Source organism: Sminthopsis crassicaudata, chromosome 5 (genome assembly GCF_048593235.1).
Source record: "Sminthopsis crassicaudata isolate SCR6 chromosome 5, ASM4859323v1, whole genome shotgun sequence".
Taxonomy (NCBI): Eukaryota; Metazoa; Chordata; class Mammalia; order Dasyuromorphia; family Dasyuridae; genus Sminthopsis; species Sminthopsis crassicaudata.
The window spans coordinates 269698151-269722733 of NC_133621.1; the positions used below are offsets into that span (position 1 = coordinate 269698151).

The 24583-nt window shown below is 34.8% G+C and overlaps 1 protein-coding gene across 2 annotated transcripts in view; it reads right to left on the reverse strand.

Annotated features, from left to right (window-relative positions):
• The window catches only part of LOC141543048 (putative ankyrin repeat domain-containing protein 26-like protein), a 57683-nt gene that overhangs the window by 26069 nt on the left and 7031 nt on the right, over positions 1 to 24583 (reverse strand). For both annotated transcript variants that reach the window (XM_074267856.1, XM_074267857.1), the window contains 2 exons: positions 3872 to 4009; positions 2833 to 2948 (listed from right to left, as the gene is read on the reverse strand). In XM_074267856.1, the coding sequence (XP_074123957.1) occupies positions 2833 to 2948; positions 3872 to 4009 (254 nt within the window). The remainder of the gene's footprint in view (positions 1 to 2832; positions 2949 to 3871; positions 4010 to 24583) is intronic.

The following is a 24583-nucleotide window of genomic DNA, read 5'->3' on the forward strand; positions in this document are numbered from 1 at the left end:
GAGTCTGCGCTCTGAGGCTCCGAGAATGCACCGAGTCAGTCCAAGTGGGGGTTGGGGGTGGCTGGGCTCTGAGAGACGCTGGCTTTCTGGGGTTTTAATCTTCACCTCTGGTGTTTACACCCTCTCCACCGCTCCTGGCTTGCTGCCAAGACGGAGCATCCACACTGGGGCAAAAGCCCTTTCACAGAAACGGCAGAGATCACACCCCTCCCCCTCAGGTCTGAGCTGTGTGAGCTGCCTGTCTTGCTCTGGCTGTCTGCCCTCAGTCTGCGCCCAGTCTGATTGACCCTCCCCCGAGCAAACACAGACCTTTTCTGGCGACTTTCAAGGATGTCTTCTCTTGGTGATCATCTGTGGATTTCTTTCTGGGTCAAGCATTAAGTCAGAGGCTTGTCATGAAGTAAGTTCTGAGAGAAAACGAGGAGCTCAAGCAGCTGTCTGCCTCCACGCTGCCATCTTTCTTTTTATATTTTTCTAATTCTTTTAACCACTTGTAAGTCTAATATTAATATATTTATGCATAAACCAAGATTTTTCCTTGTTATTATTGAGTACTGTATAATCACAAAATCAGCATCTATATTCTGATATACTTCTGATATTTATGAACGGTTCTATTTCTACTTTATTTTATTACTACATACACTTCAAGTGTACTTATATTTAATTCTTTTAAAAGACTATAACATTTTCTTCATTGATACCCCTACTATCAATTAGGTTATTAACATAATTATTTGGACTAGTGATTTGTAAAAAAAAAAAAAAAAAAAAAAAAAAAAACCTTTTAAAAATGTTTTATGAATTTAACATCATAAAATATAACTCTAGATTTTTGATAAATAGATCTTCCCTTTTTACCTTTAAATGTTTGTTACAACAATTTCATGTATGTAGCTAGAGATCTATTTTATAAATTAATAAGTTAAGGAAAAGTGAGGATTACCTGACTGATAATAGGAATTTGAAATATTTTCTTGGAAAATGCCAGTAGTAAGATATACTTAAAATTAAACACTGCTTTTTCTGCCATTGTATGTTCTCATTTCTTCTTTGTGGAAAGGTTTACATAACTCATCTCTTTGTGTGTGTGTGTATATATATATATATATATATATATATATATATATATATATATATATATATATACACACACACACACATATATATATATATGTATACATATACATATATACACACACACACACGCACACACACACACACACACACATATATATATATATATATATATATATATATATATATATATATATATATATATATATAGTACTGCCCGGTAGTTAAAAAGTGTTTGATCACACTTTTCTGTAAGGAAGTCATCTAAGCTTTTTGCTGTCATCACCATTCAAGTAGGAATCACCATAATATCTATTTTTGTCACATAATAATGGATAAATTCATTTAAAAATAAATCTTATAAATGTGAGATGAATTTACTATTGCAAACCTATGCCACTAATTCTTTTTTTTTTCCTGAAACAATTAGGGTTAAGTTACTTGCCCAACATCACACAAGTAGGCAGTGTTAAGTGTCTGAGACCAAATTGAAATTCAGGTCCTCCTGACTTCAGACCTGGTATTCTATCCACTGTACCACCTAGCTGCTGCCCCTGTCATTAATTTTTCAAATGTCCCAGCTAGCAGGATAAAGTTGAATTCTGAAAGCAAAATAAAGAGAAAATGCTCACTCTTCTAAAGTTTAACTGACTGGATTAGGAAGTTATAAAGTTTTCCTAGAGTCAAGTTGGAAGTGGATGGGCAAGTATGAAAATATCTGCAGAAAATGTAGGATCACAGGCATTCTCTTTCAAACCTGCTCCTCTTGTTTCCTGGTCCCCTAAATTCTTATGACTTTTTCATTATCATTAGTTTGTGGTAAGGGAATACTTTATGAACATTATAAAATTATGAAAACATTTAAATTTATTTCCAAAGCTTGGGAAATTGATTTACAGAGTTCCCAAAGAAATGCTCTTCTGTTGTTTGATCCATCGATCTATCTCTCTAGCAATCTTTCCATCTATATTTGATCATAGGTAAGATGCATTATTTATTTTCCCCACATTTAACAATAAGAAATAAACAATTTTGCCAAATATAACATTTTAAAGTGTTTTAAGTTTTCATATAATTTGGATAAACGTATTTAGAATAATATAGCAATCAAAAAATTGAGAGTGTACTTTCTGTTATTTGCTTGCATTTTTTGTTTTCCTTCTCAAGTTTTTTTCTTTCTTTCTAGATCTGGTTTTTCTCATGTGGCAAGATAACTATATAAATAGGTATATATATATATATATATATATATATATATATATATATATATATATATACGTATATATATATATATACATATATATATGTATGTGTATATATATATATATATATATATATATATATATATATATATATATATATATATTGGACTTAGCATATTTAACATATATTGGACTACCTGCCTTCTAGGGGAGGGGTTGGGGGGAAGGAGGATAAAAGTTGGAACAAAAGGTTTTGCAAGGGTAAATGTTGAAAAATTACCCATGCTATTATTTTGTAAATAAAAAGTTATAAGAAAAAAATTGAGAGTGTACTCTACCTAATTTTTTTTGATAACGCAAAAAATTATAACACAAACACTGTTTTTGTCATTTCAGGGTAGTAGGTGGGTAGATAGGTAATTAGGTAACCAAAAATAAATCAGTGCTATGCTTTTAAAATATAAAATGGAAATAGAAAAAATAGAGAACATATGAATTTTAAAATTGTTCTACATTATTTTTAGTATTATTTATTTGGATCAAAAAATTCTACCTTTTTTATCCATGGAAGGGGTACCCAAAACAAATCCGGTATTGGAAGCCTTCTCTAAATTGCTGGCTTGGAGAGGAGGGAGTATATATTGTTCAATTTGTTTGTGATAAATATGTCTAAAATAAAAGATAAAATATAATAAGTCTATAGAAATCAAGATAAAATTATATATGACAAGTGTATGTATATTTCAAATCAGATCGCCAAATTTTTATTGTTTTAACAAAGTCTGAAGAACAAAATTAATCATTCACACTAGATGCAAGAAACATCTTCAGAATCAGTATTATAGTCATTAATTAATCAATATTAGGTCATTAAATCTAATGTCTCTATTTTATCAATTAAATAACTCCATTTTATAAAGATTATTCTTGTCTAAGGTCACACAGAGGGTGAGAGGCATGATCTCTCCCCAGATCTCCTGACTCCAAATTGAGGATCCATTTATGATCCTTTTTAGTTAGCACTCATGTGAAGGCATCCAAGACATAACGTGATTTTACCTAAAACTAACTTTAGGTCTCATACAGTTGAGAGGGGTCAGCAAGAGATTAAAATAGAAACAAACACAAACAAAAAACCCTACAGTTTCTATAAATGTGCATTATTATTAAATGATATAACTTTTGTGAAGATGTATATAAAACATTGGATATCCTTAAAAAACTACAAAAATGGCAGCTATTTTCATTATTACTTCTGAAATTTCTAATCTGATACTGTGACTCTACCTTGTATCCTTTCTCTTACTTATTCCCTCCTGAACTTTGATAACTTAAAGTTGCCATTTGATCAATTTCTTCTTAGTACCCTTAAATATGAAACAGGTAGAGGTCTGTCTGCTAGAGGCTGCCCGTTTTCCTGGGGCTATGCTGAAGCATGCGGCAGTTCTCAAGAACTGGAGTTCGCCAGGGTATTTTCCAGACAATTATTATAATATGCAACTATGAAAGCCAGATTCACTCTCAATTTTATGGAGGAAAAATTCTTTTAGATGCAGTTATATAAAGACAATTAGAATTATGTTAGCACTTACTGAGGATAATTATAGATCCTAGCATATGTCTCAGCTGTCCGTCCCAATTGATCTTTGATAGTGAGATCAGCATTATGTTGAAGAAGAACACTGACCATTTCTGTGAATTCCAAACTGATGGCAAGCATAAGGGTTGTTCTAAAATAACAAAGAAACAATTTGCCTTTAAAAATTCAATAATACCATTTAATCATTTTTGGATATGCTTCAATAGAAAGATATTCCATATTCTTCAGTAATAATACATATGTGGAACATAAACACATAGTGATAGGAGTACTTTGATTGTTGAAGCACAACATTACGAGTAGCACTGAAAACCAGAAAAAAATATAGAAAGAACTTTTTTGGTCCCCTTTCAATTTTAGGAGAGATTGTCAAATTTAAGGGTACATAATAGAAAAAAGCTATGTCAACATTTCTAGTGTGAAACAGTTAAGGATTTTCAGGCAGTTTATTGGCCTTAGAAATAAAGTGGAGGCTCTTTGGAAATGATTAGAAATAATCTCCAAAGTTCCAACACACTGTAGAGATGACTATTGGATGTCTAAAACAATCCATTACAAGCTATTTTGTGTCTTAACAAACTTTCTGTAAGTATCTGAACATGACCTTTCTTTTTTAAGGAAAAAATTCTGTGAGTTGAGAAGAATTAATCACCAGAAAGCTAACACCAGTTGATTTGAAGAAGCACCATTAACTCACAAAGACAGTTTAGGATTCAGATTGCTTAAGAGCTGCACAAGTAGAAGGAATACCCATATTGAGGAAAACAAATCTCCTGAAGGACTGAGCTTATTGTATGCTGGATGATGCATGGGCTTTTTGTCTCAGGTAGTATTAAAGCAATATCAGTAATATCATGGGAAGCTTTGTTTGCTTTCCTTTGACTACTTAGTGCTAAGTGATAAACAACTTGATTCTGAGAATCCTCACTAGTGAAATCAAAGATTTTTAAAGATATTTATTTTGGACCAACAGGATGATTTCAGAAAGGCCTGGAGAAACTTACAGGAATTGATGCTGAGTGAAATGAGCAGGACCAGGAGATTATATACTTCAACAACAATACTATATATGATGATTAATTCTGATGGATGTGGCCATTATCAACAATGAGATGAACCAAATCAGTTCCATTAGAGCAGTAATGAACTGAACCAGTTACACCCAGGAAAGAACTCTAGGAGATGATTATGAACCACTACATAGAATTCCCAATCCCTCTAATTTGGTCTGCCTGCATTTTGGATTTCCTTCACAGGCTAATTGTTCTCTATTTCAAAGTCTGATTTTTTTTTGTACAGCAAAACAACTGTTTGGACATGTATACATATATTGTGTTTAATTTATACTCTAACGTATTTAGCATGTATGGGTCAAGCTGCCATCTTGAGGTGGGGCAGAAGGAGGGGAAAAAGGAGAACAAAAGGTTTGGCAATTGTCAAGTTGTAAAATTGCCCATGCATATATCTGATAAATATAAACTATTAAAAAAAAGAAAGAAACTATCAGATGGTAAATAACATTTTTTTTCATATTATTTTGAGATTTGGAAAATTAAAGAAGAGAGAATTGTGTTTTGAATTTGCCAAGGCATTAATTGTATTTTTAGATGTTCAAAGGGCATATTTTATTGATTTGCTCCTTTATAATATGGAATAAGGTTTAATTAGTGTTAGTCTAAAGGTTAAATGCTTCATTGCCAATAAATAAAATATTTTTAAAAAGATATTTATTTTGAACCATTTAGTTCTTTATCGTATAGAAATGTTAACTCTCTTTAAACCTATTATCTCTAATTCTAACTCTCTAATATCACACCTAATAGAGCACCAAAGGGAATTATGAAGTATATTTGTGTGGGAATTAAAGAATGATTTGAAATATTGAAATAATGGAATCATAAACTCTGGTTATCAGTAGGTAATGTTATCATATATCTATAAGGATATATAATAACATTTTTCAACAAGTTAACATTCAGTCAAGATAATCAAGATAGCGGAGTAAACAGTAATTCATTTTAACTTTCCCATATTCACCTCCACACAACATGATACAATACAAATCCTATAACAGTAGAAACATCAGTCTGTGAGACCAAGAATCCTGGAAGATTGGCAGGAAAGGTCTCACTTGAATCAAAGGGAAGTGCAGTCAAGAACAGGAAGCATCCCAGCAAACCAGGAGTGAGCCCCACCTCAGCAAACCAGCAGTAGATCTTAAGAGTACCAGCTCACTGATCCAACATCTGGGTTCACCATATACTTTGGCACAGTCAGGGTAACAGGCAAACTCCAGCTCTGAGAACTGCCACATGCTTCAGCATAGCCCCAGGCAAACTGGCAACCTCCAGAGGCCAGACCTCCATGTGCTTCAATGTAGCCCTGGGCAAGCAGGTAGACCCAAACCTATAGGTACCTAAGCAAACAGGCAGCCACCAGTGGTCCCTGGAAAAATGCAGAAACACTCCAACAGCCTCAGCATAGGGCAGACACAAACACTAGGACACTGGCTCAGTACCCAGATCCCTAAAGCTTCCATCAGTATCCAGCCACCCTATCCCATCCTACAGAAAAAGGGGAAGTGGTTTCAAGCACAGAAAGAACTACTAGGTAAGCTCAGAAGGGAACCCAGGAAAAGTAGAAGAAAAAAAAAACTTTTCTTTGGGGTTTTGCCTATGGATGTTTTGACTTTGCTATCCTTTTCTGAATTTGTATCTTGATCTTTTCCCCACAATAACTTTCTATGCTCAGATTCTTTTTCTGATCATTTTGCTCATCTTTTGACACTGCTGCAGGCAATATAGTTCTCACAGAGTATTTGGTACTGACTGAGCCTGTAAGTGGTGTTATCTGGTGTGTACTCAGGTTCCTGAAGGGCTTCTGCATCCCCAGTCCCATACACCAAAAGATGTGGTGATCCAGTCACTGGCAGCTTCCTGTTATCTAGGCACTTGAAGGTCTGGGATCTACTTTACCTTGAGGCTGCACTGAAAGGAGGAGTGGCCTCTAGCGACTGCCTGTTTAAATGGGGCTACACTGTGACACTTCTCAAAGCTACAGTCTCTTTGTTCCCCTGACCATACTGAGGTATTTGGGGGGGTCCTAGTGTTGGCATTAGCCCATACCACCATATGGTGCTCAGGCTCTACCTATGGTTGCTGAGCTAGGGCTTGCTACTGCCTTATTTGCTACCTTGGACTGTCCTCTCTTTTTCTCTCACATATTTCCTGCTGATCTGCCAAGTTTCTTGGGCTCACAGATTGCTTCTCCCCATCTTTTTTGATGATTCTACTGTACCCACATTGGTTTTGGAGGTGAATATGGGAGAGTTACAGTGATTTCCTGCTTATTCCTCTAGCTGTACTCCCAGAGTCATTCAAGATTATTAAACGTATTCTTTTCAGATCCCAATGCAGTAAGATTAAATTCAACAAAGGGCAGTAGAAAAAGAGATTAAAAATTGATTGAAAACTAAATAATCGAATCCTAAGTTATAAGTGGGTCAAAGAACAAATCCTCAGAATCAATGCTAGATCAAACATCTGAATGGAATCTGGAGCAACAGAACCCACAAACATTCAGAGTGTAATGATTTTCCAAATTAAGATATCTTGGAAAGTCTTCAGCAAGGATCTGGCTCAATTGGGCAGGGGGTAAATGACCCAATGTTGGCTACTCTGTTCTGGTTCAAAAGGCCAGTTTATTAACAAACCATATGTGAAACCTTCAACACAACTACAATAAATAAGTAAATAAATAAATAGACATACAAAGAAACAAGAGTTCCTGAACCTCAGTGTGACAAATGGGACTTAGACAGGCTTACTCAGCCCGATGATTTTTTTTTCAGCCCAATATTTAAACCTGCGGTATCACTGGCCCCAGCAGAATCAGTGAGAGGCCCTTGTTCCCCTGCAAAAAGAAGATTGGGACAATCTTCTCTGTTCTGTACTTTTTAAAAGGAGCAAAAAGCAAAAAGGTGTCTGACCATAGAAAGCAAGTATAGAAATAGGGAAGATCAGAATACATAATTTGGAGAGGCAACATGCCTTCAGGTGAAGCTCAAAGGGGTATTTAAACTGATCACATGAACTCAATATCAAAAGGCTTTTTATCAAGAGTTGGAAATGAATCTTAAAGGAAAAATGGAAGAAAAATGGGGAAAATAAGTGAGAGCTATGCAGGAGAAAAGCTACGTAAGAGAAAAGTTGTGAAAAGGCAACAGGCTGGAAAAGAAAGCACAGAAAATGACTGAAGAAAACAAATCCTTAAAACAAATTGGAGAAATGGAAAAATATATGGAATAAAAATTTCTTAAAAAATAAAATTGGCAAAATGGAAAATGAAAATAATTCTTAAAAACAAAAAAACAAAAAATATGTTGAAATGGAAAAAAAAAATCCACTGCGCCAAAAAACCCATTTAAAAGTACAACTGGTCAAATATAAAAGGAATCCTAATTGAAGAAAATAAGTCAGAAAAAATTAAAATTGGACAAACAGAAGTGAATGACTCACTGAGATATCAGGAATCAGTCAAATAAAGCCAAAAAGTAAAAAGAATTAAAAAAAAGAAAAATAGAAGAATACGTAAAATGCCTCATCCAAAAAAAGATCCAGCAAAGTCAATCTAAAAATTATTGGACTACCTGAAAGACATGATTTTTAAAAAAAGAGCCTGGATAACCTTTCAAAAAATAATTGAGTTAAACTGCTCTTATATCCTAGAACCAGAGGGTAAAATGACTCATTGAAAAAATTGATGGATCACTTCCTGAAAGAGACCCCCAATATGAAAACTCAAAGGAATATTCTAGCTAATTTCTAGAATTAAACTAATTTCTAGAGTTATCAGATCAAAGAGAAAATATTACAACCAGTCAGAAAGAAACAATTCAATTATAGTGGAGCCATAGTCAGGTTAAGATTTAGCAGCCAATCACCTCTTGGAAGAGATCCCAAAATGAAAACTCATAGGAATATTATAGTCAAATTCTGCAACTCCCAAATCAAGGGGAAAATATTGCAAACCTCCAGGAAGAAACAATTCAGTTATAGTGTAGCCATATTCAGGATAATCCAAGATTTACCAGCTTCTACATTAACAGGCTAGAGTGTTTGGAATGTTATTCCAGAGAGCAATGGAGCTAGGTAGGATTGTAACCACAAATCATCAATCCAGCAAAAATGAGTATAATCCTTCAGGGGGAAAGGTGATCATACAATGAAATAGAGGATTATCAAACATTTGTGATAAAAAGACCAGAGCTGAATAGAAAATTTGATTTTCAAATACAGGCTTTTTTCCAAACATAAGGATGTGAGGACTTCCGGCCAAGATGGCGGCACAGAGGCAGAAAGCTGCTTGAACTCTGCATTTTCTCTCAGAACTTACTTCATGACAAGCCTCAGAATTAATGCTTGACCAGAAAAGAAACCCACAAATAATCACCAACAGAAGACATCCTTGAAATTTGCCAGAAAAGGTCTTTGTTTGCTTGGGGGAAGGGACAAACTAATTAGGCACAGACTGAGGGCAAGCAATGAGAGTGAGCCAGGCAGCTCACACAGCTCAGACCAGAGGGAGGATGGGTATGATCTCTCCCGTTTCTGAGAAATAGACTTTTACCCCAGTGTGGGTGTTCCATCTTGGCAGCAAGCCAGGAGCAGCAGAGAATGTGTAAACACCGGAGGTAAAGAATAAAACACCCATAAAGCTAGCATCTCCAAACCCGGTCACCCCCACCCCTACCAGGAGTGACTCAGCGCATTCTTAGAGCCTCAGAGTGCAGATGCAGCACAGCCATCACTGTCCAGCTAGTGCCTCGCTGCTGACTCCTATAGTCTGTAGAGAAAACCTTGTAACACCGTCCAGCCCCATCCCCCCCGCCCCCAGAAACAGACCAATAGCTTTTCTTCTCATTTTGTTTTCTTTGATTCCCACTCTTACAAAATGAACAAAAAATTTAAAAGGACCCTAACCATTTACAGCTTCTGTATGGAGAGAGAGCAGACTTCAAACACTGAGGAGACTAAAAGCAGATTGTCTCCAGAGGAATCCCCTAAGGGCGATATAATCTGCTTTGCAATACAAAAGACTCTCACAGAGGAAATCAAAAAGGCTCTCACAAGAGAGCTAGAAGAGAAATGAGAAAAGGAAAGGAAAGCTTGGCAAGAGAGTCTGGAGAAGTTATTTAAAAACAGAGTGGATAAAGAAAACAAACCACTGAGAAATAAAATTAGTGAGTTGGAAAAAGAAAACAGCTCTCTAAAAAATAAAATGGATGAAATGGAAAAAAATTCCACAGAAGAAAAAAAAAACTCACTTAAAAACTCAATTGGACAATTACAAAAAAATATAAAAAAAGTGAGTGAAGAAAATACAACAATGAAAATTAGACATGAACAAGTAGAAATAAATGACTCAAGAAGAAACTAAGAAGTAGTCAAGCAAAACAGAAAAATGAAACAATTGAAAAGAATGTCAAGTACCTTATTGGAAAGACAACAGACCTGGAAAACAGATCCAGGAGAGACAATTTGAGAATAATCGGACTCCCTGAAAACTGTGAGGAAAAAAAAGCGCCTGGACACAATTTTCCAGCAAATTATCAAAGAGAATTGCCCAGACGTTTTGGAAATAGAGGGTAACGTAGACATTGAAAAAATTCATTGATCACCTACTGAAAGGGACCCTAAAATAAAAAACACCAAGAAATATAGTGGCCAAGTTCAAGCATCAGATGAAGGAAAAAAATATTGGAAGCTGCTAGAAAAAAGCAATTCATAGATGGAGGAGCCACAATAAGGATAACCCAGGATCTAGCAGTGTCCTCATTAAAATAACGAAGGGTCTGGAATATGATATTCTGAAAGGCTAAGGAACTTAGTATGCAGCCAATTATAACTTACCCAGCAAAAATGAGTATCGTTTTCCAGGGAAGAAAATGGATATTTAATGAAATAAATGAATTCCATCTATTCTTGATGAAAAAAACAGATCTACACAAAATGTTTCATGTTCAAATGCAGAACTCAAGAGATTTAAAAAAAGGTAAAAAGAAATCTTGAGAACTATATTTCTGCCATAAAGATATGTAAAGAACACATGTATAATTTGTCCTAGAAACTAGAGGTGGAAAGGAAATTATGTCATAAAAAAGTGTAAAGTGGTAGTACTATACCTCATGAAGAGGTAAAGGTAACCTATTGTATTTGAGAGAAAGAAAGGAGGGGGATGAACATAGTGTGTATCAATAGACATATTCAATTTATGGTTAAACTTCTACTTCATTGAAAAGTGAGAGGGAAGGAGTAAGCTAATGGAAAGGGAATACAGAAATTGTGAGAAAAAGGAGTAAAATAGGGAGAGGAAATTTAAGTTGGGGGAGGGATCCTAAAAAGGGATGGATGTGAAAAGCAAGTGGTGTTCACAAGTTTAATACTGGGTAGGGGCGTAAGAGGGAAGGAAAGGAGAAAAGCATAAGCAGAGGTTAACAGTATGGCAAGCAATATAAAATTAGTCATTCTAACCATAAATGTGATTGGGGTAAACTCCCTCATAAAGAGGAAGCAGTTAGCACACTGGATTAAAAGCCAGACTCCTACTATATGTTGTTTACAGGAAACACACCTGAAACAGGGTGATACATTCAGAATAAAAAAAAAAAATTGTGGAGCAGAATCTATTATGCTTCAGGTGAAGCCAATAAAGCAGTGGTAGCCATCCTCATCTCAGATCAAGCAAAACCAAAAACTGATCTAATTAAAAGAGATAAGAAAGGGCATTATATCCTGCTAAAGGGTAGCATATAAAATGAAGCAGTATAAATATTAAACATATATGCACCAAGTGGTGCAACATCTAAATTCTTAAAAGAGAAATTAAGAGAGCTGCAAGGAGAAATAGACAGCAAAATTATAATAGTGGGAGATTTCAACCATGCACACTCAGATAAATCAAACAACAAAATGAATAATAAAGAAGTCAAAGAGGTAAATAGAATGCTAGAAAAAGTTTGATATGATAGATCTTTGGCGAAAGCTAAATGGAGACAGAAAGAAGTATACTTTCTTCTCAGCAGTTCATGGAACCTATATAAAAACTGACCATAGACTAGGGCATAAAAACCTCAAAATTAAATAGTAAATGCATCCTCTTCAGACCACAATGCAATTAAAATTACATTCAATAAAAAGCCAGGGGAAAATAGACCAAAAAATAATTGGGAACTAAATGATCTTATGCTAAAGAATGATTGGGTAAAACAGCAAATCATAGACATAATTAATAACTTCATCCAAGAAAATGACAATAATGAGACATCATACCAAAATGTGTGGGATACAGCCAAAGCAGTAATAAGGGGAAGTTTTATATCTCTAGAGGCCTACTTGCATAAAATAGAGAAAGAGAAGATTAATGAATTGGGTTTACAACTAAAAATGCTAGAAAAGGAAAAAATTAAAAACCCCCAGACAAACACAAAACTTGAAATTCTAAAAATAAAAAGTGAGATTAATAAAATTGAAATAAAAAACCTATTGAATTAATTAATAAAACTAAGAGTTGGTTCTATGAAAAAATCAACAAAACAGACAAACCTTTAGTAAAAATGATTAAAAAAGGAAAGAGGAAAAGCAAATTGTTAGTCTTAAAAATGAAAAGGTAGAACTCACCACTAATGAAGAGGAAATTACAACAATAGTTAAGAGCTGCTTTGCTCAACCTTATGCCAATAAATTCGATAACTTAAATGAAATGGAAGTATACCTTCAAAAATATAGCTTGCCCAGATTAAGAGAGGAGGAAGTAAATAGTCTAAATAGTCCCATTTCAGAAAAAGAAACAGAACAAGCTATTAGCCAACTCCCTAAGAAAAAATCCCCAGGACCAGATGGATTTACATGTAAATTCTACCAAACATTTAAAGAACAACTAACTCCAATGCTATATAAACTATTTGAAAAAATAGGGATTGAAGGAATCCTCCAAATTACCTTTTATGAGACAGACATGGTACTGATACCTGAACCAAGTAGGCTGAAAACAGAGAAAGAAAATTATAGACCAATCTCCCTAATGAATATGGATGATAAAATCTTAAATAAAATATTAGCAAAAAGACTACAGAAAATCATCCCTAGGATAATATACTATGACCAAGTGGGATTTATACCAGGAATGCAGGGCTGGTTCAATATTAGGAAAACTATTAGCATAATTGACCATATCAATAACCAAATTAACAAAAATACTATCATCTCAATAGATGCAGAAAAAGCATTTGATAAAATCCAACATTCATTGCTACTAAAAACACTGGAGAGTATAGGAATAAATGGACTATTCCTTAAAATAATAAGGAGCATATATTTAAAACTGTCAGTAAACATCTGTTTAAAAGTCTCTGTTCTAGGTCAGAGTGGCTCTCTGGAGGAGAGAGAGTCTTGTTTGGACCAGACTTGAGGCGGCTCTCTGGAGGAAGAAGTCTCTCCTCTAGACCAGAGAGCAATTGGCAGTTTCTGGAGATAACAGCACATTATATATTGGCATCCACAACGTGGGGCAAGGACTTTAGCTTATCCTGACAAGGACTTATTCTGAGCCCTTCAGAGGAGCTAGACCGGACCATTGCAATTTGGCACACAAACAGGGACTTTCTGAGACAGAAATAACCTTGAGTAACAAGGAAACTTTGTTAAAGATTAAGTGTTCTAATAGACAAATAAGGAACTTAACTTGTTAAGGGCTAAACCAGCAATCTCTTATAGCTGAAATGGGTCAGATGTTAGCTAAAGACAATCCCTCTACCTCAGTCCCAGCCCCAGGGGCAGCCTCAGCTCCACCCCCATTCAGGAGTGGTACTATAGAGAGAATAATTAAGATAATTGAGAAGCAGAGTTTACTTGTAACCTGGGTACAGATTGCTACAATTTTGGCTGCATTAAGATGCACGTCCCCTAGAGGAAGAAAGAATAGATGTAGATGACTGGAAGCTAGTGGGATTTTAAATAAAAGAATTTCATGCAAAAAATGGGCCTTGTTCAATTTCTGCAGAGGTATTTTATATCTACAACATAGTTCAATTAGCCTTAAACTGTCAAGCAAGTTGTAGTAGAAGGAAACGTTTTAAAAACGAACAGAGGAAGAAGTGTGAGGAAAAAAGGAAAGATCAAGATCTTGCCCAAGAGCAAGAGGATTAAATGAGGAATTAGGGTGTGATGACTCTGATTCTCTTGAAGAAGCTTCAACCCCGCCTAGAGAGCAGATTATTGACAGGAGCACATCAACTCCACCTTCAGGGGTAGAGGAAGAAGGAGGAGGGGAAGGGGCAAAAACACAAACAGAATTGCCTGTGAAGCAGCCTATGACAAGATTAGAAAAAGCATTGGTTAAGCTAAGAGAGAAGGACAGGATATAAGTGATTTTATACATGCATATCCTGTGATTGAAGAGATTGATTCTGTAGGACAAAAAAGGAGAAGATATGCACCTTTAGATTTGAATAAAATTAAAGATTCAAAAAAAGGTTGTACCCTTTATGGGGCTACATAAGCTTATGTTAAAATGTTACTAGATTGTTTGTCTTATGAAGTCCTAACCCCGAATGATTGGAAATCCATAGCAAGGACATGTCTAGAACCTGGATAAAATTTGTTATGGCTTGTGGAGTTTCATGAATTATGTAAAATCCAAGTCAAATGCAATTTGGAAATAGGAGTTAACACACAATTCACTTTTGAGCACTTAGCTGGTGAAGGTCGGTATGGAGAGAATTCAGAACAGATTAATTATACCATGACAATATATGAGCAAATTGCTAAGGCTGCAATAAAAGCTTGGGGTGTCCTCCCTGGACAGAAAGATCGGGGAGAGGCTTTCCCTAAAACAGAGCAAGAGCAAGGTCCCAATGAATCTTTTGTGGATTTTGTGGGACGTCTGCAAACTGCTGTCACAAGAAATATTAGAGAAAAGGCAGCTACAGAAATAATGACCAGACATCTAGCTAAGGAAAATGCCAATGATATTTGCAAAAGAATTACATGGGGATTAGACAAAGATGCTCCTTTAGAGAAGATCATAAGATGATGTGCTACAGTAGGAACAAATGCTTTTCACACCCAGACTATGCTGAACATGGAAAGACAGGGTCCCCCTCTTGGCAAAGGACTTCTAGAGAAATTCGTCGATGTTTCCAATGTGGAAAAATTGAACATCTAAGAGCTCAGTGTAAATATGGAGAAAGAGTGAAAAGACAGGGTGAAAGAAGACCTAAAACCCCATGTCCAAAGTGCAATAGAGGACTACATTGGGCATCAGAGTGTAGAATAATTCAGGGAAATGGGATAAGGGGCCCAAGTTTAGGGCCCCAGGCAAAAAAGACTTGGGGCATGATTGCAAATGAGGTTACACCCAAAGACCCTTTAGAAGGTAAGGACTCTGATTTGATCAACCAGCAGAAAAGCAATCACATGGCAGAAAGGGATTACCTGATAAGTCAGCCAAAAGGCAATCAGATTGTAAAAATGGACTACACTTGGGGAAAATACAGGCCTTTTAAAGCAACAGGGCTGTGTCCACTGCAAACAACTCCAATGTAATTGCCAGATGATGAGAAGAGATTTAGAAAGTGGTAAATAGAAGGAAATTAGATAGCTTAACTGCCTGGGAAAGAGGGTTTACTTGTATTTTGACAGAAGGAAAAACATGAAAAAGGAGACAGATAGGTGCAACAAGCACCTGGAGAGACAGAAAAAGAGAAAAACCTCAAAACAAAGGAGAAGATATAAGAAACATCTGACACTGAAAGAGCATAGCCAATAATAAGACTGGGAAAGAACTTTAAAACCAGCAGGAATCATTGGATTTCCTAACACAAGATGAGAATAATGGACAATGGACTTATGGACATTTATGAATTCTCAATTTATGATTATTTGATCATGTTATTTATTACATACTTCTAGCATGTATTATGGTACTATGTTACTATGTTACTATGTGCTTATGTAATTTATGTAATTATGTGTAATCCACATAAATCCTCAGCATTTTTATATATTACCAACACAATCCAACAACAAGAGATACAAAGAGAAATTCCATTCAAAATAACGGTCGATAGTATAAAATATTTGGGAATATATCTACAAAAGGAAATTCAAGAATTATATGAGCAAAATTACAAAACACTTGCCACAAAAATAAAGTCAGATTTAAATAATTGGAAAGACATTCAGTGCTCTTGGATAGGCCGAGCGAATATAATAAAGATGACAATACTCCCCAAACTAATCTATTTATTTAGTGCTATGCCAATAAGACTCCCAAGAAACTATTTTAATGACCTAGAAAAAATAACAACAAAATTCATATAGAAGAACAAAAGGTGGAGAATTTCAAGGGAAGTAATAAAAAAAAAAAATCAAATGAGGGTGGCCTAGTTGTACCTGATCTAGAACTATATTATAAAGCAGCAGTCACCAAAACCATTTGGTACTGACTAAGAAATAAACTAGTTGATCAGTGGAATAGGTTAGGTTCACAGGGCAAGATAGTGAATAAAAATAGCAATCTCGTGTTTGACAAACCCAAAGATCCCAACTTTTGGGACAAGAATTCATTATTTGACAAAAAATGCTGGGAAAAGTGGAAATTAGTATGGCAGAAACTAGGCATGGACCCACATTTAAAGACCACATACTAAGATAAGATCAAAATGGGTCCATGATTTAGGCATAAAGAACAAGATCATAAATAAATTAGAGGAACATAGGATAGTTTACCTCTCAGACTTGTGGAGGTGGAAGGAATTTGTGGCCAAAGGAGATCTAGTGATCATTATTGATCACAAAATAGAAAATTTTGATTACATCAAATTAAAAAGCTTTTGTACAAACAAAAGTTCATGCAAACAAGATTATAAGAGAAATAACATATTGGGAAAACATTTTTATAGTTAAAGGTTATGATGAAAGCCTCATCTCCAAAATATAAAGAGAATTGACTCTTAATTTATAAGAAATCAAGTCATTCTCCAATTGATAAATGGTCAAAGGTTATGAACACACAATTTTCAGATGATGAAATTGAAACTATTCCCAGTCATATGAAAGAGTGTTCCAAATCACTATTGATCAGAGAAATGCAAATTAAGACCACTCTGAGATACCACTACACACCTGTCAGATTGAGGAAGATGACAGGAACAAATAATGATGAATGTTGGAGGGGATGTGGGAAAACTGGGACACTGATGCATTGTTGGTGGAGTTGTGAAAGAATCCACCCATTCTGGAGAGCAATCTGGAATTATGCCCCAAAAGTTATCAAACTGTGCATACTCTTTGATCCATCAGTGCTACTACGGGCTTATATGCCAAGGAAATACTAAAGAAAGAAAAGGGACCTGTATGTGCCAAAATGTTTGTGGCAGCCCTTTTTGTAGTGGCTAGAAACTGGAAAATGAATTTTGCAGCCCATCAATTGGAGAATGGTTGGGTAAATTATGGTATATGAATGCTATAGAATATTATTGTTCTGTAAGAAATGACCAACAGGATGAATAAGGAGAGGCTTGGTGAGACTTACATCAACTGATGCTAAGTGAAACGTGCAGAACTAGGAGATCATCATACACTTCAGCAATGATATTGTATGAGGATGTATTCTAATGGAAGTGGATATCTTCAACATAGAGAAGAGGTAATCCAATTCCAATTGATCAATGATGGACAGAATCAGCTATACCCAGGAAAGGAACAATGGGAAATGAATGTAAACTGTTAGCATTTTTTGTTTTTCTCCCCAGGTTTTTTTTACATTCTGAATCCAATTCTTTCTTTGCAACAACAACAAAATTTGGTTCTGCACATATATATTGTACCTAGGATATACTATAACATATTTAATATGTATAGGAATGCCTGCCATCTGGGGGCGGGGGTGGAGAGAAGGAGGGGAAAAATTTGGAACAGAAGGGAGTACAAGGGATAATGTTGTAAAAAATTACCTATGCATATGTACTGTCTAAAAATGTTATAATTATAACATTAATTAAAAAAAAGAAAAAAAAAGAAAAGGAGGAAAAAAAAAACATAAGGAGGTAATAAGGAAAATGATATCATGAGGCCTATCTGTTTACATTCCTAGAACTTTCTTATTATTAAGAAGGTAAGAGGAGTATATATAAACAGAGGACACAAGTTTAAGTTGAATACAAAGGGATAACATTTTTTTTTACAAAATAATGAAATTGGGGCAGCCAAGTGGCACAGTGGACAGAGCATCAGCCCTGAAGTCAGGAGGACTCGAGTTCAAATGTGGTCTCAGACACTTAACACTTCCTGGCTGTGTGACCCTTTGTAATGTTCTGTTGTCTCCAGAGACTGCTGATTGCTATCTGGGAGGAGATCTGCTGTCTCAATTCAATCTCCCAGCTGCCAACTCTGACCTAGAGTAGAGACTCTTCTTTCCTCCAGAGAGCTACCCCAGGTCTGGCCCAGACAAGACTCTCAATCTCTCAAGTGCCGCATTCTTTTAACCTCCCAGAGAATGGGCATGGGATAACGCAAGGGCTTCTGGGAAAAATTACTTCAACCAATGAACTTGCTCCTCCTAAGCATGCAAGCTCCTCCCCAGGAGTTCAAAGGGGTAAAACTCCCCCCAAAGGCCGGAACTAGAGAATTGTTAAGTACTGACTAGTAAGAACTTAATATCTCATTATCTCATTAGCACTTAGTAAGAACCTAACAACCCTGGGCAAGTCACTTAACCTCAATTGCCTCAAATAATAATAATGATGATGAAATTGGGGCCTGGTGGTACAGTACATAGAGCACCAGCACTAAAGTCAGAGGACATGAATTCAAATCTGATCTCAGACACTTAACACTTCCTGGCTGTGTGACCCTGGGCAAGTCAACACTTAACTCCAATTGCCTCAACCAAAAAAAAGAAAAAAAACGAAAGAAAGAAATTTAGTGGTGAGAGGGATCTACTGGGGAAAAGGGAAAAGAAGTAGAATTGTGAAAATTATCAAAAAAAAAAGAGTCAAGAAAAAAAAAACTTATAGTGAAAGGTGTAGAAGACTGGAACTTTGGAGAAGTATACTTGAAATAAGGTGTCAACTCAGAGGAAAAGATGAGATGATGGTTCACTAGTTCACATATATACATAGTATGGTGATGTAATGATAAAGTTGACACACAATTAGTATCCTGTAATGATGTAATTACAATAAGGCATATAAGGGCTAAGGAGGACTGAAAGACAGACAGTCTTTGACCAGCCTGCTGATGGCTTTCATGCCTCTTGCACTAAGATCAAGATTGGGCTAGAATAAAGAAATCTAGACTCTTTTCTTGACCATTGTAGTGGTGTCTATCCTGCTGAGACCAAGACCCTTCTGGAGGACCTCCAGAAAGCTTGCCTGCACATTACAAAGGGGAAGAGGGGGACGAGACTATGAGAATGTGAATTTTAACTCTCTTAATAATAATAATACATATTGAATAATATATAGTCAATAAGATATGTAGAAACCTATCTTATTCTGCAGGGAAATAGGAGTCAAATGAGAGTGAAGTGAAAAGAAAAAGGACATATTGGGGGAGGGGCCAGAACCAAGACACTTTTGAGGAGAGAGAGGGTGAAAGGAGGGAGAGAATAAATTGGGAGGGACGAGGGGGAATTACAGTTAGCAATAGTAATTGCAAAAAGAATTTCAAAGCAAGTTTCTCTGATAAATCATCATTTCTCAAACATGAAGAGAAATGAATTAAATTTATAAAAATTAAGTAATTCACCAATTGATAAATGATCAAAAGATATGATCTGCAACTGAAGGGCTACAATTTCAAGCATATCCTTCGACCTAACACCACCACTACTTGGCATGAATACCAAAAAAGTTTAGGAAAAAAAAAGAAAGGAAAAATGTCCTTTACAAATAAAATATATTCACAGCAACTCTCAGGGCAAAAAAGCTTGGGAAATTAGGAGATGCCTATCAAGTGGGGAATGGATTAATAAACTGAAGTGTGTGTTTACTTTGGAATATTATCGTTCTTTGGGAAATGTTGAGTAGAATGTTTTCAGAAAAAAAGAAAACAACAAAACAAAACTCAGAAAGTCCTCCACAAACACAAGCAAAGTGAAATGGATTGGATACAAAGTAATAGCAGTGTTCTGCAATGACCAGATGTAAATGGCTTTGCTATTCTCCATAGTATAATCATCCACAACTACTCTGAAGGATTTATGAAAAAAGTACCCATCCTTACCCACAGAAGGAACTGATTGTGCCTGAACCCAGATTAAAACATTCTCTCTTTCTCTGTTTTTTTTTTTAATTTAATTTTTCTTGAGTGTTTTTCCTTTCATTAGATTTGGAGATATATGTTTATTTTTCCAGAACTTGACTTTTATGGAAATGGTTTGCCTTGCTTCACAAGTGCTTTCTTAATTGTGGGAGGAAATAAGGGAAAAGTATCTAGAACTCAAAAATTGTAAAAACAAATGTAAAAAACCTTTTTGAACATAGTTGGTAAACATAATAACAAAATAAGACAGAAAAAATAAAAATGATGAAATTTTGAGGTGAGAGATGAATGCACTAGGAGAAAAGAAAAGAGAAAAGTGGAATGGTGAAAATTATCTGCCATAAAAAAGAAACAAGAAAAAAAATTCTATACTATGGAAAAGGAGAGGAGAGGAGAAGTAAATTAACCTCATTCTCATTAGAACTGGTTCAAAAAGAAAATAATGTACAATATACAGGTATAGAAATATCTTCTTTTATAGGAAAATAGGACAGTAATGGAATATGGCAAGAAGGAGTGATAAATGAAGAGAGCATATTGGGGTAGGGTTTGGTCAATAATAAAACATTTTTGTGGAGTGTTAGGGTGAAAGGAGAGAGAATAGAACAAGAGGAAATATGATTACAATGGTAATTATAAACAGAATTTTGGAGCAAGTTTCACTGATAATTCCTTATTTCTCAAACATAGAGGAAACTGAGTAAAATTTTAAAAAAATAATGAGTTATGGCCCAAATTATAAATGATCAGAAGATATGTTCTATGCCCAAAGAGCTGGAAATTCAGGTATATCCTTTGACCTAACAATACTGCTATTAACTATAAATATCAAAAGAGATTTTTTTTAAAAAAAGTAACCACACCTATAAGTACAAAAATATTTGTAAAACTCTCTTCTCAGGGCAAAAAAAAAATTGGAAATCGAGGAGAAGCCCACCAATAGGAGAATGGCTGAATAAATTATGGCATATGCTTGTCAAGGGATATTATTCTTTGTGAAATGTTAAGCTTAGGAAAAAAAACAACTGGAAACTGTGTACCAATTAATAGCAATGGTTTGAGATGACCAACTTTGAATGACTTTGCTACTCTCAGCAGTAAAATGTTTTATGACTACTCTGAAGGACTAATTTAAGAAACTGTGTCTGAATACAGAATGAACCATATTTTCTCTTCCCTCTCCTTTTCAATCTTTTTCTCCCTTTTCCTCTCCATCTCTCTGCCTCCCTCCCTCTTCCCCTTCTTCATCCTTCCATCCTTCCTTGTCTTCTCTCTCTCCTTCCCTCTATTCCTTCCTTTCTCTCTCTCCTTCCCTCTGTCCCTATCTATCTTTCTCTCTTACCTAATTATACTTCAAACTTTTTTCTTCTTTTTTTTTTATGATGGGACATCTATGTTTTCTTTCTCAATGTGACTTTAATGGAAATGTTTTGCATAACTTCATTTGTGGTTTCTTAATCGGAGCTGTGGATAGGCATAAGAGAGAGAATCTAGAACTCAAAACTTTTAAAAACAAATGTTAAAATATATTTTAAATTTAACTGGGAAATAATAAGAAACAAATAAAATTTTAAAAAGAGATTACAGGAATTTATCATCAGAATAATACAAAATGACCAAATAATATTTATACCAGGAATACAAAGATGTCTTAATATCAGAAAAAGTATCAGCATTAATTGACTATATTAATAAGCTAACAGAAATCATATGATTATCTCAATAAGCAAAATACAACACCCATTCCTATTACAAACAACAACAGCAACACGAGAGCATAGGAATAACTTGAGTTTTCCATAAAATGATAAATATCACCTATCTAAAGCCATCATCAAGCATTATATACAATGGAGATAAGATAGAAACATTCCCAATAAAATTAGGGTTAAAACAAGGATGCCCCTTATAACCACTGCTATTTAATATTGTACTAGAAATGTTAGCTTTATCAGCAAAAAAAATTGAAGGAATTAAAGTAGGTAATGAGAAAGCAAAACTATCACTCTTTGCAGTGATATGGAATATTTAGAGAATCAACTAAAATACTAGAATGAATTAACAAATATAGCAAAGTTGTAGGACACAAAAGAGAATGACAATAATGAGATAACATACCAAAATGTATGAGATGCAGGCAAAATAGTACTTAGGGTAAAATTTGCTTGTCTAAATTCTTATTTCAGTGAAATAGAAAAACAATAGATCAATGAACTGAGTATGAAACTAAAAACAAATACAAAACAAAACAAAACAAAAAACCTAATAAGAGAATATTTTTAACATCCCCAGCTGATAATTCTTCACAACCAAATATGAGATTCAAAATATTTAAAGTAAACAAAAAATTGAGAGAAGTATTAAACTAGTAAATAAATCTAGTAGCTGTTTTAATGAAAAATCAATGAAATAAGCCATTGGTTAATTTGATTTTTAAAAATGGTGAAAACCATGTGTCCACTGTCAAAAAGAAAATGAATGAAATTATCACCAATGAAGAAATAAAAACAATCATTAGGTTAAAAATAAATCTCACCATATAAGGAAAAAATCAATGGATATTTAGGAAAATATCAATTACCTAGATTAATAATAGATCAGGAAAATGGGATGCCTGCTTAAATAACTGTCTTAGAAAAAAGTAATTGAAAAAGTCATTAAGGAAAAAAAAAATCCCTGTGCCAAATGGGTTCACTTGGGAATTCTAATCAACATTCAAAGAAAACTTAATTCTAATACTATATAAATTATTTGGGAAAATAGGCAAAGAAAGAGTTCTAATATTCCTTTTCTGGCACCAATTTGACACCATACTTAAATCAGAAAGACCTAGACAGAGAAAGGAAATTATAGACTAATTTCCCAAAGGAATATCAAGAAAAAATTCTTACTCAAATAACAAGAAGGATTTTGCAGCAATGTATCGCAAGGATTATAAACTATGGCCAGGTCGACTTTATACCAGAAATGCAAGACTGGATTAATATCAGGTAAACTGTCAATAGAGTTGTCTATATCGTAACAAAAGCAACATAAACCATATGATTATCTCAAAAAGATGCTTTAAAAAGCTTTTGATAAAACACAGCACCTATTCCTATTACAAGCACTAGAGAGTAAAAAGAAAAGCAACATTTTACATTCCTTAAAATGATAAGCAGTATTTATCTAAAAATATCAGCAAGCATTATATGTAATGGAGATAATCAAGAATACTTCCCAGTAAAATCAGGAGTGAAGCAAGGATGTCAATTGTCATGATTATTTTTGACATAATACTAAAAATGTTAGCTATAGCAACAAAAGCAGAAAAAGAAATAAAAGAAATTAGAATAGGCAATGAGGAAGCAAAATGATCACTCTTTCAGATGATATATAATGGTATACTGAAAGAAACCTAAATCAACTAAAGATCTATCTGAAATAATTAACAACTTTAGTAAATTTGCAGTCAAACCCACATAAATCATTTCCATTTCTTTATATGACCAACAGGGTCCATAATCAAGAGGCAGGAAGAAAAACTCCATTCAAAATAAGTATAAACAAAATAAAATTCTTGGGAGTCTACAGCCAAAACAAACCCAGGAACTGTCTGAATACAATTATAAAACTCTTTTGACAAAAATAAGATATAAACAATTCTCAGATGAAGAAATTGAAACTATATCCACTCACATGAAAGAGTGTTCCAAATCACTACTGATCAGAGAAATACAAATTAAGACAACTCTGAGATACCACTACATACCTGTCAGATTGGCTAAGATGACAGGAACAAATAATGATGAATGTTGGAGGGGATGTGGGAAAACTGGGACACTAATACATTGCTGGTGGAGTTGTGAAAGAATCCAGCCATTCTGGAGAGCAATTTGGAACTATGCCCCAAAAGTTATCAAACTGTGCATACCCTTTGACCCAGCAGTGCTACTACTGGGCTTATATCCCAAAGAAATACTAAAGAGTGGAAAGGGACCTGTATGTGCCAAAATGTTTCTGGCAGCTCTTTTTGTTGTAGCTAGAAACTGGAAGATGAATGGATGTCCATCAGTTGGAGAATGGTTGGGTAAATTATGGTATATGAAGGTTATGGAATATTATTGCTCGGTAAGAAATGACCAGCAGGAGGAATACAGAGAGGCCTGGAGAGACTTACATCAACTGATGCTGAGTGAAATGAGCAGAACCAGAAGATCACTGTACACTTCAACAACAATACTATATGAGGATATATTCTGATGGTAGTGGAAATATTCAACATAATGAAGAGCCAACTCACTTCCAGTTGATCAATGATGGACAGAGGTAGCTACAGCCAGAGAAGGAACACTGGGAAGTGAATGTAAATTGTTAGCACTAATATCTGTCTGCCCATG